Genomic DNA, 21,191 nt, shown 5'->3' on the forward strand with positions numbered 1-21,191 from the left:
GAATCATTAATCATATAGTAATCATTACGCATACCATATGTTTTCCGTCTACGAATACTTTAGATAATATCAAAAACACTTTTAGTTGTATTGATTAACTAGAATTAAAATACAATTTATAATTAATACTATAGTGAGAGGACGAAAAACTAAATATGTTTTTGATGAGGGGCTATATCTACAAATCTTTGTAAACAGCAGGCTTAATAATGATAATAAAAGGAGTGTTGAGTGATGGAACAAATATTCTGTAGCAGATTTGCCTTTTATTCTTGTTGAAGGTTGACTGTAAGTCAAAGTTAGGCTCGTACATTGGCTTCGTGGAAGCCAGATGTATCAACTGGGAGTTCGAATTTTCTTTTAATTATACTGGGCTTTTTAACATGGGCCTAATACCCATATATATATATATATATATATATATATATATATATATATATATATATATATATATATATATATATATATATATATATATATAGAGAGAGAGAGAGAAGAGGGGGGGGGGGGGGGGGGGGGGAAGGAAGGATAACTCAAAGTTTCCCGAGAACTAAACAATGACCGTTAGATTAAAATAATAGAGGGTTAGGATGTTTTGTGACATTTTTGTAAATACGTGAAAATAAAAATAGGGGCATCTAATTGAAAAGAATCGGGGGTATTTTAGGGATAGTGTAACTGATTCCCCTTTATCAGATTTAATAACGTAACTTTGCCCCTATCTCTCTCTCTCTTCATTCTCTCTCTCTCTCTCTCTCTCTCTCTCCTCTCTCTCTCTCTCTCTCTCTCTCTCTCTCTCTACACCATCATCACATTAACTTCATCGTTGATTGTTGGATGAAACCACCGTTTGAAATCCATGGCCGCCTCCAGTAATCATCACCCTCATCAATTGATCGGCTTCCTCATCGTAACCCCCCTTTATTTCTCCCTCACAGACACAAACACACACGCACATGTCTTTATGCCTTTGATACGATCATTCATTTGATCAGGATAACATCGGCGAGAATCGAGTCCGCCGATCTTCCCTAAAAATAACATCACCACCATCGTCTCCTCCTAAACCTACACCATCACCGCCTCTATTAAAACCTACACTGTAATCACCTCTCGGAATAGATCTTATTGCATTTGTATCTGGTTATCGATGAAGTTTGAGAAGGAGTTAAATGTATTCACTCAGTTAAATGTCATGTCACGATCGAGTCTCATCTCCGCGTCATCTTCTGCAATCGAATCACATCTCCGTCTCATCTCCGGTGACCGATTTGGTACTACACCTCATCTCTTATTCGTTTTTGTATACCTTTCAAATTTGGAATCTTATCTTATAATAATTACGTATACTATAAATAAAAAGTGGTGGACAAACAAAAGAGGAGGGGAAAATCTGTTGAGTAAATAGAACTTCTTCAATGAACTTATAAAAAAAATATTCTAATTATTAAGAACTCAACGGGACCTTCTCCCTCAAATCAGACAAACAAAGAAGGGAATCCGTTGAGTTCTTACGCTTTCATGTCTACAACTCAATTCATCCGATTACTACAGGGATGAACCCAATCCGGAATATGAACCATAAAAGAAAACACCTACTAAACCGATCACAAGAATACCAGCTACAGTACCTATTATCCAAAGAGGAATTCTTCCAGTAGTATCGGCCATTTACCCCACTTCCCTCCACATTTCATCAAGTGGTCATGCTAGAGACATAAACAGTCATGGATAATTATGAGATGAGATCCTTCCGAATGGGGTAAGAGAAAGAATACCTAGAACGATTAGTCTATTATTTTAGTTCTCTCTCCTTTTCTTAATTGAAGAAATAATTGGAAAATAAAACAGCAAGTACAAAAATGAGTAATAACCCCCAGTAGAGAGAAATTCATTTCGGACAATTGAACCTTCTCGAACTGTTTCTTTTTAAGAACCAAAAATATTTGTGCCAAAATAACAGATGCTAAGAAGAACAAAAGGCCTTGTACACGTAATGGATCTTGAAGTACTATTTCTGCATCTCCCTGACCAAATCCGCCCACATTAGGATTACTTGTCAACGGTTGCTCAAATTTGATAGATTCGCCTTCTGAAACAAGAAGTTCTGGCCCCGGCGGGATAATATCAACCACTTGACGTCCATCCGATGCATTCGCTATGGTTATTTCGTATCCCCCCTTTTCTTTTCGTAGGATTTTGCTTACTATACCGGATGCTGTAGCATTATAAACTGTATTGTTACTCTTGCTCCCGTCAGGATAAATCTGGCCCCTTCCCCTGCTTCCGCCTACGTATATAGGATATTTTAAGAAGTGAATGTCTTTCTTAGTAGTGGGGTCCGGGGAAAGAATAGGAAACGTGATTTCACTATATTTCTGACCAGGAACAGGGCCTATGACAAGAATATTTTTTTGATTTGGGCGATAGCTCTGAAAAGACAGATTGCCCATCTTTTCTTTTATCTCGGGGGAAATACGATCGGGAGGGGCTAATTCAAAACCCTCTGGTAAAATAAGAACAACCCCCACATTTAAAGCCCCTTTTTTACCATTAGCAAGAACTTGTTTCAGTTGCATATCATAAGGAATTCGAACAACTGCTTCAAATACAGTATCGGGAAGTACCGTTTGCGGAACCTCAATATCCACTGGTTTATTAGCTAAATGGCAATTGGCGCATACAATACGTCCAGTCGCTTCTCGTGGATTTTCATAGCCCTTCTGCGCAAAAATGGGATATGCATTTGATGTTTTAGCTTACAATACTTTTTTGATATTAATCACTCTAGGCTCCTCTTATGGATCTATCTCTTCTTCCTCCTATCATCATGCCTTCATCACTCTCTTACACATCGATCTAGATTTCAGGGAATAGCTGTCCAAATATGATTGTTGATAATGGCATTGGCTTTTAATTTTTTGATCTGGTATTACCTTCTTTTGGACAACATATTACTGATATTTTTACTGGCTTTGATTTTCATTTTTTTTCCTGTAATTGATCTCTAATAAGAGCTTTATTGTTTTTGAAATTGCATATCTTGTCATTTGGTTTATTTGAATACTTTTATATAGTTAATCTTCTATTAGTTGTCACTTTACAGGCTTAAGAGTTTTGATTGTTGTCAGAAATATAGTGGTGTTAACACATTTGGTGTTAAACAATAACAATGTATCTAATGTTATAACAACTTCTAATGGTGAATATCAAAGAGTATGCCACAATAGTATTGTCACACCCCCAAACCAGAACGACGGAAACGTTCGGGGGCGGAGGACGTCATGTACAGTATCATATCAATGCATAATAGTAAACAAGCAACAACATCATCCATTGCCTTAATAGTATAATTTAATACAAGTGTGTTCTATGTATAGTTTGTAAGACACCAAAATATGAATCAAAATAAAAGACGAGTCTCGAATGTGCTCCGTCTTCTCCAAAACATGGTCATCGGTACATGTCTACTAGTGACCTGAGAATACAAGTTATTTTGAAAGAGTAGATCAGCATTTAAGCTGGTGAGTTCATAAGTATTTTAGTGTCATTGTTTTGTATGAAAGTGTTTGTAAATGTTTGTAAGTGTTTGATGTAAATGTTGTATCTCCTAGAAAATCCTATATTTTCTACTTTATTTTGAAATGTAGTCTTCTACCAAGACCCGACTGTTCTGAATGTTAGTTCTTTTGTAAAAGTTAGTGTTTTTCCCAAGACTGGCTATCACTTACCAAAAATATAGTTTACATTATCGTTCATGTGAGAAGATCACAATTTGAATGTAATGGGAAAATAAATATGTATTGTAGTATTGTATATAGCAACTACCATTGTACTAACTACCTTAAACCAGTTTGTTTAATTAAGGCAAAATGTGATGATTGTACCCATACTTGATTGACTAGTAAAACACGACGTTCAAAGACGTTGAAATGGTATGACATTCTTCATCTGTAGACCTGTAGGTCCCACTGTAGCTAGCAGCAAGGTGTAGGATTGCCAATCCCGTATAGATCTATACACAAACTCACGCTCTCCCTCCAGGAGACTCTGGTTATAAAACGTGACACAACAGTATATTGCCATGCCATTAAGTAGTGGCTCACATTAATGTTATAGTATTCTTGTATTTGTATAGTATGTTCTCTCAATTCTAGTGTATAGTATTTTCTCTCAGTTCTAGTGTATAGTATGTTCTCTTTGTTCTAGTGTATAGTATGTTCTTTCTTTATAGTATGTTCATCACTGTTTCTCATTATAGTACGTTTTAACTGACTCATGTATGAACTGGCTCTTGTTTGTTTCATTGTACTAGAAATAGTGAGTAGTAATCCTCTAAACTATACCTATTATCTAAACTATACCGATTATAGTTTACTAGTAATATTGTTTGAATGACTGAGTATGTTTGTACACCATTGCTACCCAAAGGTGTTGAACTGATGTAAGAACTTTTATATCTATACACATATACATAATATATGACTAAGATTCAAACAACACTTGGACAAACGACTGAGTACTCTAAGTCCACAACCAAACAAGGAACAGGAAATAAAGTGAGTTATCAGTCCTAAGCCCTTTCAACCTTATTTATATAACTATATATATATATATATATATATATATATATATATATATATATATATATATATATATATAGACATGATTTTGACAATATATAAGTTTAAAAGAGTTTGATAAAGAGTTTAGAAATTTAAAAAGAGTTTTAACATATAAAGGAATTTTAACCATTTGAATGGTTACAGATGACTTGATGTCAGTTTATAAAATGTTTGAAATAGTTTGTTTGGTAACACAATTTTGAAGTATAAGAAATCCACTTGTTGATAGTTATTAATCACATGTGATTGATATAATAACTATAATGTTTTTACTTGTATCCCCCCCCATAAAAGCATTTAAAATTATTTTAAAGATAAGTTAAGGGGGTATGAACTCACCTGTAGTGAGTGATATGAATGTAAGATCGATATAGGATGCTAAGTGTCAAGTGAAGTTTCGAACACAACCGGATCCTATTAAGCATATAATGACACATATATGTAAATAATTAGTGTATATAACAACTAATCATGTAAGGGATCAACCTTAGGTACTAGGATACACTTGCAATGAAGTGTTACAATCACATATGATTGATTGAATGGAGTTTACGGCCACACAAGGATATGTTCACGGCCTTAGGAGTGTTCACGGCCCAAGCTTGGTATAAGAAGGGTTTACGGCCCTATCATGATCACTTGAAGGGTTCACGGCCATATGAAGGTTTTACGGCCGTGAACTCTTTAAGATCATGCTTAAAAGGTGTTTGATTCATGGGGATTCAAGAGCTTCTAAAGGATAACTAGCATATGAAAAGGATACTTACGTTTTGAAGCTTGAAGGGGGTGTTCACGGTCCAAAGAACTAGTGTGTGTTGTTGGAGATATAACCAAAAAGAGATGATTTCACGGATGAAATCATAGGGTTTCACTAGATTAAGCAATGTATCAACTAACAAGTGGAAGAAACACTTACAAATTTGTTGGGATTTAGAAGTGCTCTTGGTGATAGTTGAGAGAGAAATGAGTGTTCTTGAGTTGGAATTGTGAGAAATGATGAAAAAGTGAAGGAATATCATACTTAAGGAGCTACTTCACGGTCAAGCAAGGGTGTGCGGCCGTGAACCCTAGTTTACGGCCGTAAACTCTACATGATGGAGTTTTCCGGATTGAAAACTGCACAATGAACTCTAGTAGATACTTCCTAACACCCAATACTTAAATGTACTAGGCTCAGAACACTCAAACAGACCCTAAACGATGCTAATAGATAGCAGAAAAAAGTATGACTTTGATTGAATTGAATGGTTGTACAAGATAGAAATTTCGGGCTGTCACATCATCCCCCCGTTAGAGAGAATTTCGTCCCGAAATTAGAGTTTAAGCAGTTAAGCAATTACAAATAACTAAGTAAAAAGATGAGGATATTTCAGATTCATTTGATCCTCGCGCTCCCAAGTGAATTCAGGTCCCCGCTTGGCATTCCAGCGAACGTTCACTATCGGGATACGACTTTGCTTCATTTGCTTAACCTCTCGGTCCATGATCTCTATGGGTTCTTCCACTAAGTTGAGGCTCTCGTTGATCTCGATCTCGTTGAGTGGGATTACAAGAGTCTCGTCGGTCAGACACTTTTTCAAGTTCGAGACGTGGAAAGTAGGGTGTACGTTAGTAAGTTCGTGAGGTAGTTTGAGTTTGTAAGCTATAGGGCCGATTCTAGCAAGAATCTCGAAAGGACCTACGTATCTAGGATTTAGCCTTCCACGCTTTCCGAAGCATATCAAGCCTTTCCATGCCGAGACCTTCAATAGAACACGGTCACCAACCTGGAATTCCAAAGGTTTCCTTCTCTTGTCTGCGTAGCTTTTTTGTCGGTCTCTAGAGGTTTTCAATCGTTCATGGATTTGAACGATCTTCTCTGTCGTTTCCAGAGTGATTTCCGGACCTGTGAGGGTGCTATCAGGAACTTGTCCTTTAGCTAACTGTGTGTCACCCACCTCAGCCCAACACAGAGGGGATCTGCACTTCCGGCCATAGAGGGCTTCAAATGTAGTAGCCTTTATGCTCGTGTGATAACTATTATTGTAGGAGAACTCGACAAGGGGTAGATGAATATCCCATGCCTTTCCAAAGTCAATCACACAGGCTCGCAACATGTCTTCCAAGGTTTGAATAGTCCTCTCACTTTTTCTGTCGGTTTGCGGATGGTAGGTTGTACTCATGTCCAGCCTAGTTCATAGGGAACCTTGTGGCGACTGCCAGAACCTTGAAGTGAATCTTGTTGGATTAGTGTCTATGTCCGTAACTATATTATGTAAGTATTTGACCCGGTTGTGCATGGTCCTTTTGAGTTGCCTTCATCAAAGCAACTAGATAGGATGATTTATGAAGAAAGAGGTTAATTATGGTTTATTAATATATTATATGAATAATATATTATATGAATAATATATTAATAGAAAAATCATAGAGTTTAATAAATATTGGACAAGAATTAATTAAGAAATTAATTCTATGGCTAAAAGAGATTAATTAGACTTGGGGGACTAATATTGTAATTATAAGATAATTGCATTGTGGGCTATGGATTCCTAAAGGGAAGGGAGTTGGACAAAATCTATGGGAAGTCCATATGATTTTCTTCCAATGGACTTCTAGAAAAGTTACATGAGTTGCTTAAGGCCTAAGCAGAGAATTAGGGTTTCTCCTGAAACCCTAGCAGCCCACATAAGTATAAATAGACCCTTAGGGATCTCAAAAACGTGGCTAAGTCTTTTGGTAGAGATCTTGGACAGTTTTGGTGCTCCTCTCCTCTTTCAATATCATCCTCTTGCTTATGGTGTTTGTAAACCATTAGAGGAGTGACATTTGTGACTCTAAGCTCCAAGGACACGAGATTCAAGCAATTATGTAAGAGGTATTCATCTAGATCTATTCTCACATGTTAATTTCGATATACATATGCTAGATCTAGGGTTTATGAGCTTTGGGTGATTATTGCATGTTCATTAGACAAACTAGATCCAAAGCTTTAGGATTTTCATGTACACCATAGGACTGATGTGGTGCTCAAAACCCATCAGTGGTATCAGACCCTAGGCTGTTTGTATAATGAATTGATGTTGTAGTGAACTGTCAAAGATCAGGAAATCGAAAATTTTTGTTGTATGAAGCATGAACTCGACGAGTTGGGTGAACTCGACGAGTTCATAGCCCAACTCGACGAGTTTCCTGTTCTGTTGCCAGGATTTTCGATTTTTCTGCCAGATTTTGTTGAGGATAATTGTCAAAACTCGTTTTTCTTGCCTAAATCCGATTTTTTAAGTTTGGAATGATTATCTTCATCAAAATTGATGGATTTGGTTAAATATGGATAATATAGGATTATTATAAGTCAAATATTTAACCAGGTTATATTGAAAAGTTTCAATTTACACCCTTAAGTGTTATAGTTTAAATTTGAACTTAATAGTTTTAGTTTTGAAATTTAAATAGTTAAACCTGTTTTGAAAGGTTTCAAAACTTGCCCTCAAGTTTTGGAATTTAAATTTTAATTAAAAGTTTGATTTTAAAATGTTAAATTCTAAAACCCTAATTTTTGAAAAGTTCAAATTGCACCCTTGTGTTTTTATTAAATTAATTAAGTGTATATTTAAAAGAGAGTTAATAAATCCATAGTGATATGGGTTACATTTAATTAAATTAAAAGTGTAATTTATTAAATTAGACCACATAGTATTTTAAAAGTGTAAAATACACCATTATACTATATATAAAATTAAAAGGTCTAATATTATATATATATATATATATATATATATATGTATAACTTAAATGCTAGTCTTATTGTTAGTAGGCCTCATTCACGAAGCCGATCTATGAGGAGGGTATAAGGTTATGGCCTATAAAGTGGTCGTTTGATGGGTGTCCACTCTCACCCACCGCTTCCTTGATTGGTGGAGGGTCGTTAGCCGAACGGGTAGGATAGGACAAACCCATTCCATTAAAAGTATAAAGAATTATAAAGTAACTAAATGTTTTTACAAAATTCCCAATCTTAGTTACTTTAGGCAAAAGTGAATTTGATGCAATTCCATGAAATTACACTTTGTACCCTTGCTAAGACGTTAGCGGAGCGTGTGTGGTTAACCGGCACACTAAATGGGTTCTAAACAAAGGTAGTGAAGGGTGACTCGATGTTTGTCATAGTTCGGTGGAGCATGTGTGGTTAACCGGCACATCGAATATGTCACACCCCGAAAACCAAAGGCGAAAACATTTCCGGGGTTGACTCCACGTTGAGTATCAAATCCAATGCACATAGTAAAGCAGTAATCACAAAACATTACATTACATAATATTGTTTACATCTGTTTGAAAGTAAAGTTGTACAAGTGTTTTACATATGTAATATAAACAAAAGTAAAGACGACTCTTCGGAATGCTCCGTCTTCTCCAAAAGATTGCGGTGTACGTGTCTATCGCTGACCTGAGAATACAAGCAGTTTCAAAATCAGCATAAAGCTGGTGAGTTCATAAGCGGTTTGGTTTTGAAAGAACGAGTTTCCTTTGCTTTCTGAAAAAGTTGTTGTTCAAGAAAATCCCATATTTTCTTATGAAAACAGTTTAGTTATCTTTTGTTACAATTTTGAAAACAGTTGGTTATGTCATTCCTGGAAAATCCCCTATTTTCCTTATAGTTTTAGTTATTCGTTTGTTACTTTATCCGTTTATGTGCTGTTGTGCTACCCAGGAAAATCCCATATTTTCCTATGTGTTGAGTTTCCTATTTGTATCTAAGTTCGTTACTGGTTGTTATGTTATCCCAGGAAAATCCCATATTTTCCTATGTGTGGTGGTTGGTTCTTAGGTCTGATTTTGAAGTACTAGTAATTACCATGTGAGTAGTATTATTTACGTGTTCTAAACCCTTAGTTATTCTACATTCGAATGATTATTATCTACTAACTTAGTTGTATTTTCGAATATTTGGAATCACACAGAAGCGTACATTACAGTATTTTCGAAGTTCTGCTGAGTTCCAAAAGAGTATATATTAGTTGTGCATTCAAAACTCTGTCGACATTCTGAGGCAGATATATTTGAAACTCATTAGAGGTCCAGAGGCGTATTTTCGTATTAGATTCGAAACTCTGGTGACACTCAAGGAGTACACTAACTGTATATTCGAAGTTTTAGTGTCAACCAAAGGCGTCATTTCGCATTCGTATTCGTATTCGCATTCGTAGTCGTATTCACATTCGTAGTCGTATTCGTATTCGTAGTCATATTCGTATCCGTATTTGTATTAGTATTCGTAGTCATATTCGTATTCGTATTTGTAGCCGTATTCGTATTCGTATTCGTAGTCGTATTCGTATTCATATTCGTATTCGTATTCGTATTCGTATTCGTAGTCGTATTCGTATTCGTATTCGTATTCGTATTCGTATTTGTACTAGATTACATTCGTATTGATCTTAAATATGATTAGTATGATTTCTTATTCAAAGAGAATATAGTTATAACACTCTTAAAAGAAATCTATGTTTAACCTACAATTCGAAACGTCAGTTATCACAAATATTTGGAAATCAAGACATTTAGTAAGTAAAACCATTGAGTTGAAAATCAGTTTAAGTACAAAATACACTTGTACTTTTTGCTTGTATTCCCCCCCTGAAAACATTGAAAAACCATTGAAAACACAGAAAAAAGGGTAGGGGTATGAACTCACCGGACTCGGAAATGCGACGATTTCAGACACTAAACGTTGGTTCGGGGCCTGATTACTCGCGATGTCCCTATGTAGAATGAAATAATGTCCATATATATCTAATTAGATTTACACTTACTAATTATATGGAACATTATACTCCAATGAGATTAATCACCTCAAAACGAGTGTTTGGAGTGACCCGGATGACATCTACGGACGTGAAATGGTACTAGGGACTTGGGATTTGAGTTTACTCCCCAAGAGTAAACATTTTAGGGAGTTTACAACCATGAAACACATACATACATGAGTTCACGGGCGTGAACTCATGTTGGTGTGATTTTGAGTGCTTAATGGCTTGTTTGGACTTGGGAATTGTTGGAATGGACTTCTAAAATGCCTTGAAATAAATTTATGGGACTTATACCATGTTTAAGGGAGTTCACGGCTGTAAACTTGGAGTTTACGGCCGTAAACTCTCCTATGGTCTTGAATAATTGATTGAAGGCACTTAGGACAATCACATGTGATTCTAGTTAATTTTTCCAAGCCTTGCTATGAAATTAGGGCACCATTTAACTCACATTTAGGAGTTTACGCCCTAAGAGCATGATCTATGGCCGTAAACTCTTATTAAGAGGATGTTTGATGTGTTTAAAGTCCCCAAACTATTTTTAGATGGCTCTAGAATTTACCACAAGGCTATTGGTTAAGTTTGAAGGCATTTGGACATGTTAAAATGAGTTTACTCTCCATTTTTGAGGGGTTTACGGCCCAAGCATGAAACTTGGCCGTAAACTCCCATTTACTCCTCAAAAATTAAGTTTGTAATGTTCTAAGGCCAATACCATTATTCTAAAATTCATATCTAAGCCTCGTTTGAGTCTAGGAAGGGTTTAAGGGCTTAAAACCATTTTAACTTAGTGTTTACGGCCTAGGCACCTTCTTGGGCCGTAAAATCTTTCAAATCCCTCAAAATCCATGTCTAAAATGTTCTAAGTCCAATCCATGAAGTCATTTAGCCATATCAAAAATCTAGTTGTGTTTTGGAAGGGTTTTGTTGCTCAAAAACCCCCTTTAAATGAGTTTACGGCCTAGGATAGTTCTAGGGCCATAAACACATGATAATGGTCCTAATCCATAGATTAAACTCGAATTTGAAGGCTAAAGAGGTTACATAACAAGCTAGGGAAGGTACCTTGGTGATTAGAAGCCTTAAACTTGAGATTTGGACCCTTAAACTTGGATTTAGGAGAGAGGTTAGAGAGAGAGTAGAGAGAGGAATCAAAAGCCTCAAATGAATGTTTAAACACGTTTAAATAGGTCCTAAAACTTGGACACGGTTTAATTCTACCCGATACCGGCATTAAACGGGGCTTTTGGTCGCACCCGATTAAGTTCTCGTAACTCGGTGGGGACGTTTCTAAAATTTTTGGAATAAGTATTTTGGGCTAATTTCGTGAGTTCCTAATAGGTTTGGACACTCATTAGCATCAATTAAACATATAAGTTTAATTAATTTAACCCAAAAACAACATCGGAACGAATCGATATACGGCGAGTTATACGGGTAGAATGGGTTTTCGGCGATGAACAACTTCGGGTTGTTACATTATCCCCCCGTAAGAGGGAATTTCGTCCCGAAATTCAATGATTACGATACAAGACATGAATTTGAATGGGATACGGATGGATTTGCTGCTTCGGGTTTTCATGCTCCCAAGTGACATCGGGTCTCCGCTTAACGTCTCAGCGAACCCTCACTATCAGGACACGTCTTGATTTCGTTGGGCAGATACTTCTCAAAGACTGAGACGTGAAGTATCAGATGGGTGCTACTAAGTTCCGAGGGCATTCGAAGTTTGAAGGTTATGGAATCGATTCCACAGGGGTCGCGAAGGGTCTACTGCATCACGAGGGAAGTATTTCGCTTTTCCAAAGCATTTCATGTTTTCTCCTGGGATAAGGTTTCTAACAGGAAACAAATTCCAACAAGAAGGTACATCTTCCTGTGGAAAAGTAGCTATAGGTTTGATGATCCTGAAAGAGATTTCTGGGACCTGTGGGTTATGGGCCCACGGGTATGGCTGCTTTGTTCACTCCAAGATCAAGGAAAATGATTCAACCGAAGGGTACCATTACGAACTCGTGGCAATCATATCAGGTCCTGGTCGCTGTATTGGATACATCATCTTCCGGAGGTTCGGCTACGAGGTAGCTCCAGGAACTAGATTGATACGAGACTTGACTAGACGCTCGGAAAAGAATTCTCGAGGATTCATGGAAAGGCATCAGGGAAAAAGTTACAGACTTCCCGCTTTCCCGAATATCATACGGACGGGGAACGGATGGAAAAACTTTCTAAGCTTTGATGCACGAAGAATATGGGAGTTGGGTCTAAGGAAAGATACGAACAAACGACCCTTTCGAAGATAAGACTAACCGCATGAATGAGACTAAGTCATTCCATGCCGAGTTTGCATCAAAGTTTTCCATGAAAGGTTTACCTTTAGATCAAATGGAAAGGGATAACCATCCGAATTGAGGACACGATTTTAGGGTATGACGTTAACGCTTTCTTTCTCACTGGTTGGTCATCTCAACGGTGCACGTTTCGATTATTAACGAAGGATTTAATTTAGAAAGATATTTGAATGAATGGTTAGAAAATCCTTTGATTATTAGAATCGAAAAGGATTACGGGCACAAGATTTATCAAAAAGAAGTATACCTGTGGCAACGATGGGATCGGCGGCTGTCCTTTCTTGTCCCATAGTTAGGACTCTCCCGGTGTTGCCAGACGTTGCTGTCTTTGGACAGTTTCGCTTATAGTGCCCGACCTCTCCACAGCTGTAGCAGGTTTGACCGATACCTGCTCCGGAAGCTTGACTAGTTGACGGGGTTGGGGTTTTGCAGGTTCGTGCGAGGTGACCTTCCTGGCCACAACTTCTACAGAACTTTGCACGACAAGGGCCAGGGATGCGATGGTGGTAGTTACATCGGTCACACCACGGGAGGATACCGGCATATCCGGTGACAGGTACTTGGGATGTGGAATTGACAACATAAACAACAGCAGGAATAGTGGCAGCGTGGACTGCCACTATTTGCTGTTTCTTCGAGGGTTCTGGGGAAGACTGACTCTTCTTCTTCTTTCTCCAAAACTTTCTTTTCTCTCCACTCTTTTCTGTTGGCTCGGGAGTGGTGTCTGCTTCTTCTTGGTCATCATTGTGATCGATCAAAGTTTGTGCCAGACACTTGGCACTGTCATAGGTATCTGGCTTTGCTGCTATAACGTTTCCTTTGGTCGGCTGAGTTAATCCCCAGATGAACCTTTCTACCTTTTTGCTCTCTGGGGTAACGATTCCCGGACAGAGAAGTGCCAAGTCGTCAAACCTTGAAGTGTAAGCGGCGATATCGGAACCTTTCATCTTCAGGTTCCATAGCTCATGTTCCAGCTTCTGGATTTCACCCCGAGGGAAATACTCCGCACGTAGTAGTTCCTTCATAACTTCCCATCCCATAGCATTGGCTACAGGTAAAGTCAGGGATTTGACTCGGCCGTTCCACCAAGTCAAAGCCTTATCGGTGAGCGTATAGGCGGCAAATTTCACCTTATCAGATTCCGAACAGGCGCAAATCTCGAAGATAGATTCGATTTTATCTAACCACCGAGTTAGAACAATGATACCCCCTGTGCCATCGAAGAATGTGGGTTTTGCATTCATAAAGTCTTTATAGGAACACTCCTTCCGGTGTCCCTGATTACCTTCTTGGTTTTGGTTTTGGGAACCACCTCCTGAACCATTGGGGTTTAGTTGAGGTAGAAGAGTTGATATGGTGGCAGAAATGGTTGCCTGAAGTGTTTCTACATCGATTTGAAGAGTAGGTGGTGGCGGCAGAGGGTTGTTAGTGTTCTTTGAGCTGGGTCTTTTCCTCGGAGGCATCTTGATCTAAAAAGATCAGGAAAGAGAGGATCATAAGTCCTCTGAATTGAATCAAGAGATATGGATCAGGGGATATCTCATCGAGACAGATATAACATTATATTAAGCGATAAAGCAGGAAAGAGTGATCAAGGCAGAAAATTTTATCGCTAGAGGAATGATCAAGGAACAACACGTATACGAGGATTTCTACAAAGGATCGGCTCGAGAAATTCTCCCATAGTATTTCATGGTTCGCTGCAGCGACGACTCGTTGTTTGGGATATTAGGTAAGTTTTAGGTATGCTGCGTACCACAGTCACTCCCAAGCACATGTTGGCCGTGTCTCGAATGAATATAGTTGGCCAGGCTATATTGATCCTAGACACGACTACATAACTGCCCAGGTTTAACCGCAGCATACGACACCCATTTACTTATATTTTGTTCTATATGTAGTTACAGATTTCGACGGTCGGTATACTTGTATACTTTAGAAAATACTTATATTCGTAGAGTATACTTTTAGTTCAGAGCACTTAGGCCCTTTAATGTTTATAGTCTTATACCATGTAAGCTTTGGTATACCAGTTCACTATAAACAAGGGCTCTGATACCAATCTGTCACACCCCGAAAACCAAAGGCGGAAACATTTTCGGGGTTGACTCCACGTTGAGTATCAAATCCAATGCACATAGTAAAGCAGTAATCACAAAACATTACATTACATAATATTGTTTACATCTGTTTGAAAGTAAAGTTGTACAAGTGTTTTACATATGTAATATAAACAAAGGTAAAGACGAGTCTTCGGAATGCTCCGTCTTCTCCAAAAGATTGCGGTGTACCTGTCTATCGCTGACCTGAGAATACAAGCAGTTTCAAAATCAGCATAAAGCTGGTGAGTTCATAAGCGGTTTGGTTTTGAAAGAACGAGTTTCCTTTGCTTTCTGAAAAAGTTGTTGTTCAAGAAAATCCCATATTTTCTTATGAAAACAGTTTAGTTCTCTTTTGTTACAATTTTGAAAACAGTTGGTTATGTCATTCCTGGAAAATCCCATATTTTCCTTATAGTTTTCGTTATTCGTTTGTTACTTTATCCGTTTATGTGCTGTTGTGCTACCCAGGAAAATCCCATATTTTCCTATGTGTTGAGTTGCCTATTTGTATCTAAGTTCGTTACTGGTTGTTATGTTATCCCAGGAAAATCCCATATTTTCCTATGTGTGGTGGTTGGTTCTTAGGTCTGATTTTGAAGTACTAGTAATTACCATGTGGGTAGTATTAGTCACGTGTTCTAAACCCTTAGTTATTCTACATTCGAATGATTATTATCTACTAACTTAGTTGTATTTTCGAATATTTGGAATCACACAAAAGCGTACATTACAGTATTTTCGAAGTTCTGCTGAGTTCCAAAAGAGTATATTAGTTGTGCATTCGAAACTCTGTCGACATTCTGAGGCGGATATATTTGAAACTCAGTAGAGGTCTAGAGGCGTATTTTCGTATTAGATTCGAAACTCTGGTGACACTCAAGGAGTACACTAACTGTATATTCGAAGTTTTAGTGTCAACCAAAGGCGTCATTTCGCATTCGTATTCGTATTCGCATTCGTAGTCGTATTCGTATTCGTAGTCGTATTCGTATTCGTATCCGTATTCGTATTCGTATTCGTATTCGTAGTCATATTCGTATTCGTAGTCGTATTCGTATTCATATTCGTATTCGTATTCGTATTCGTATTCGTAGTCGTATTCGTATTCATATTCGTATTCGTATTCGTATTTGTACTAGATTACATTCGTATTGATCTTAAATATGATTAGTATGATTTCTTATTCAAAGAGAATATAGTTATAACACTCTTAAAAGAAATCTATGTTTAACCTACAATTCGAAACGTCAGTTATCACAAATCTTTGGAAATCAAGACATTTAGTAAGTAAAACCATTGAGTTGAAAATCAGTTTAAGTACAAAATACACTTGTACTTTTTGCTTGTATTCCCCCTTGAAAACATTGAAAAACCATTGAAAACATAGAAAAAAGGGTAGGGGTATGAACTCACCGGACTCGGAAATGCGACGATTTCAGACACTAAACGTTGGTTCGGGGCCTGATTACTCGTGATGCCCCTATGTAGAATGAAATAATGTCCATATATATCTAATTATATTTACACTTACTAATTATATGGAACATTATACTCCAATGAGATTAATCACCTCAAAACGAGTGTTTGGAGTGACCCGGATGACATCTACGGATGTGAAATGGTACTAGGGACTTGGGATTTGAGTTTACTCCCCAAGAGTAAACATTTTAGGGAGTTTACAACCATGAAACACATACATACATGAGTTCACGGGCATGAACTCATGTTGGTGTGATTTTGAGTGCTTAATGGCTTGTTTGGACTTGAGAATTGTTGGAATGGACTTCTAAAATGCCTTGAAATAAATTTATGGGACTTATACCATGTTTAAGGGAGTTCACGGCTGTAAACTTGGAGTTTACGGCCGTAAACTCTCCCATGGTCTTGAATAATTGATTGAAGGCACTTAGGACAATCACATGTGATTCTAGTTAATTTTTCCAAGCCTTGCTATGAAATTAGGGCACCATTTAACTCACATTTAGGAGTTTACGGCCTAAGAGCATGATCTATGGCCGTAAACTCTTATTAAGAGGATGTTTGATGTGTTTAAAGTCCCCAAACTATTTTTAGATGGCTCTAGAATATACCACAAGGCTATTGGTTAAGTTTGAAGGCATTTGGACATGTTAAAATGAGTTTACTCTCCATTTTTGAGAGGTTTACGGCCCAATCATGAACCTTGGCCGTAAACTCCCATTTACTCCTCAAAAATTAAGTTTGTAATGTTCTAAGGCCAATACCATTATTCTAAAATTCATATCTAAGCCTTGTTTGAGTCTAGGAAGGGTTTAAGGGCTTAAAACCCTTTTAACTTAGTGTTTACGGCCTAGGAACCTTCCTGGGCTGCAAACTCTTTCAAATCCCTCTAAATCCATGTCTAAAATGTTCTAAGTCCAATCCATGAAGTCATTTAGCCATATCAAAAATCTAGTTGTGTTTTGGAAGGGTTTTGTTGCTCAAAAACCTCCCCTTTAAATGAGTTTACGGCCTAGGATAGTTCTAGGGCCGTAAACACATGATAATGGTCCTAATCCATAGATTAAACTCGAATTTGAAGGCTAAAGAGGTTACATAACAAGCTAGGGAAGGTACCTTGGTGATTAGAAGCCTTAAACTTGAGATTTGGACCCTTAAACTTGGATTTAGGAGAGAGGTTAGAGAGAGAGTAGAGAGAGGAATCAAAAGCCTCAAATGAATGTTTAAACACGTTTAAATAGGTCCTAAAACTTGGACACGGTGGAATTCTACCCGATACCGGCATTAAACGGGGCTTTTGGTCGCACCCGATTAAGTTCCCGTAACTCGGCGGGGACGTTTCTAAAATTTTTGGAATAAGTATTTTGGGCTAATTTCGTGAGTTCCTAATAGGTTTGGACACTCATTAGCATCAATTAAACATATAAGTTTAATTAATTTAACCCAAAAACGACATCAGAACGAATCGATATACGGCGAGTTATACGGGTAGAATGGGTTTTCGGCGATGAACAACTTCGGGTTGTTACATTATCCCCCCTTAGAGGGAATTTCGTCCCGAAATTCAATGATTACGATACAATACATGAATTTGAATGGGATACGGATGGATTTGTTGCTTCGGGTTTTCGCGCTCCCAAGTGACATCGGGTCTCCGCTTAACGTCTCAACGAACCCTCACTATCGGGACACGTCTTGATTTCGTTGGGCAGATACTTCTCAAAGACCGAGACGTGAAGTATCAGATGGGTGCTACTAAGTTCCGAGGGCATTCGAAGTTTGAAGGTTACGGAATCGATTCCACAGGGGTCGCGAAGGGTCTACTGCATCACGAGGGAAGTATTTCGCTTTTCCAAAGCATTTCATGTTTTCCCCTGGGATAAGGTTTCTAACAGGAAACAAATTCCAACAAGAAGGCACATCTTCCTGTGGCAAAGTAGCTATGGGTTTGATGATCCTGAAAGAGATTTCTGGGACCTGTGGGTCATGGGCCCACGTGTATGGCTGCTTTGTTCACTCCAAGATCAAGGAAAATGATTCAACCGAAGGGTACCACTACGAACTCATGGCAATCATATCAGGTTCTGGTCGCTGTATTGGATACATCATCTTCCGGAGGTTCGGCTACGAGGTAGCTCTAGGAACTAGATTGATACAAGACTTGACCAGACGTTCGGAAAAGAATTCTCGAGGATTCATGGAAAGGCATCAGGGAAAAAGTTACAGACTTCCCGCTTTCCCGAATATCATACGGACGGGGAATGGATGGAAAAACTTTCTAAGCTTTGATGCACGAAGAATATGGGAGTTGGGTCTAAGGAAAGATACGAACAGACGACCCTTTCGAAGACAAGACTAACCGCATGAATGAGACTAAGTCATTCCATGCCGAGTTTGCATCAAAGTTTTCCATGAAAGGTTTACCTTTAGATCAAATGGAAAGGGATAACCATCCGAATTGAGGACACGATCTAAGGGTATGACGTTAACGCTTTCTTTCTCACTGGTTGGTCATCTCAACGGTGCACGTTTCGATTATTAACGAAGGATTTAATTTAGAAAGATATTTGAATGAATGGTTAGAAAATCCTTTCATTATTAGAATCGAAAAGGATTACGGGCACAAGATTTATCGAAAAGAAGTATACCTGTGGCAACGGTGGGATCGGCGGCTTTCCTTTCTTGTCCCATAGTTAGGACTCTCCCGGTGTTGCCAGACGTTACTGTCTTTGGACAGTTTCGCTTATAGTGCCCGACCTCTCCACAGCTGTAGCAGGTTTTACCGATACCTGCTCCGGAAGCTTGACTAGTTGACGGGGTTGGGGTTTTGCAGGTTCGTGCGAGGTGACCTTCCTGGCCACAACTTCTACAGAACTTTGCACAACAAGGGCCAGGGATGCGATGGTGGTAGTTACATCGGTCACACCACGGGAGGATACCGGCATATCCGGTGACAGGTACTTGGGATGTGGAATTGACAACAGAAACAGCAGCAGGAATAGTGGCAGCGTGGACTGCCACTATTTGCTATTTCTTCGAGGGTTCTGGGGAAGACTGACTCTTTTTCTTCTTTCTCCAAAACTTTCTTTTCTCGTCACTCTTTTCTGTTGGCTCCGGAGTGGTGTCTGCTTCTTCTTGGTCATCATTGTGATCGATCAAAGTTTGTGCCAGACACTTGGCGTTGTCATAGGTATCTGGCTTTGCTGCTATAATGTTTCCTTTGGTCGGCTGAGTTAATCCCCAGATGAACCTTTCTACCTTTTTGCTCTCCGGGGTAACCATTCCCGGACAGAGAAGTGCCAAGTCGTCAAACCTTGAAGTGTAAGCGGCGATATCGGAACCTTTCATCTTCAGGTTCCATAGCTCATGTTCCAGCTTCTGGATTTCACCCCGAGGGAAATACTCCGCATGTAGTAGTTCCTTCATAACTTCCCATCCCATAGCATTGGCTACAGGTAAAGTCAGGGATTTGACTCGGCCGTTCCACCAAGTCAAAGCCTTATCGGTAAGCGTATAGGCGGCAAATTTCACCTTATCAGATTCCGAACAGGCGCAAATCTCGAAGATAGATTCGATTTTCTCTAACCACCGAGTTAGAGCAATGATACCCCCTGTGCCATCAAAGAATGTGGGTTTTGCATTCATAAAGTCTTTATAGGAACACTCCTTCCGGTGTCCCTGATTACCTTCTTGGTTTTGGTTTTGGGAACCACCTCCTGAACCATTGGGGTTTAGTTGAGGTAGAATAGCTGATATGGTGGCAGAAATGGTTGCCTGAAGTGTTTCTACATCGATTTGAAGAGTAGGTGGTGGCGGCGGAGGGTTGTTAGTGTTATTTGAGCTGGGTCTTTTCCTCGGAGGCATCTTGATCTAAAAAGATCAGGAAAGAGAGGATCATAAGTCCTCTGAATTGAATCAAGAGATATGGATCAGGGGATATCTCATCGAGACAGATATAACATTATATTAAGCGATAAAGCAGGAAAGAGTGATCAAGGCAGAAAATTTTATCGCTAGAGGAATGATCAAGGAACAACACGTATACGAGGATTTCTACAAAGGATCGGCTCGAGAAATACTCCCATACTATTTCATGGTTCGCTGCAGCGACGACTCGTTGTTCGGGATATTAGGTAAGTTTTAGGTATGCTGCGTACCACAGTCACTCCCAAGCACATGTTGGCCGTGTCTCGAATGAATATAGTTGGCCAGGCTATATTGATCCTAGACACGACTACATAACTGCCCAGGTTTAACCGCAGCATACGACACCCATTTACTTATATTTTGTTCTATATGTAGTTACAGATTTCGACGGTCGGTATACTTGTATACTTTAGAAAATACTTATATTCGTAGATTATACTTTTAGTTCAGAGCACTTAGGCCCTTTAATGTTTATAGTCTTATACCATGTAAGCTTTGGTATACCAGTTCACTATAAACAAGGGCTCTGATACCAATCTGTCACACCCCGAAAACCAAAGGCGGAAACATTTCCGGGGTTGACTCCACGTTGAGTATCAAATCCAATGCACATAGTAAAGCAGTAATCACAAAACATTACATTACATAATATTGTTTACATCTGTTTGAAAGTAAAGTTGTACAAGTGTTTTACATATGTAATATAAACAAAGGTAAAGACGAGTCTTCGGAATGCTCCGTCTTCTCCAAAAGATTGCGGTGTACCTGTCTATCGCTGACCTGAGAATACAAGCAGTTTCAAAATCAGCATAAAGCTGGTGAGTTCATAAGCGGTTTGGTTTTGAAAGAACGAGTTTCCTTTGCTTTCTGAAAAAGTTGTTGTTCAAGAAAATCCCATATTTTCTTATGAAAACA

The 21,191-nt window shown here is 38.5% G+C and overlaps 1 protein-coding gene across 1 annotated transcript in view; it reads right to left on the reverse strand.

Annotated features, from left to right (window-relative positions):
- Positions 1-820: 820 nt before the first annotated feature.
- The window catches only part of LOC145068176 (cytochrome f-like), a 78,131-nt gene continuing 57,760 nt past the window's right edge, over positions 821-21,191 (reverse strand). Inside the window, exons 2-4 of the mRNA XM_079015151.1 lie at positions 1,859-2,758; positions 1,043-1,140; positions 821-931 (exon numbers count right to left, since the gene is read on the reverse strand). Coding sequence (XP_078871277.1) covers positions 821-931; positions 1,043-1,140; positions 1,859-2,758 — 1,109 coding nt within the window. The remainder of the gene's footprint in view (positions 932-1,042; positions 1,141-1,858; positions 2,759-21,191) is intronic.

Source organism: Lactuca serriola, chromosome 8 (assembly GCF_051521515.1).
Source record: "Lactuca serriola cultivar US96UC23 chromosome 8, Lser_US96UC23_V15, whole genome shotgun sequence".
Lineage (NCBI taxonomy): Eukaryota > Viridiplantae > Streptophyta > Magnoliopsida > Asterales > Asteraceae > Lactuca > Lactuca serriola.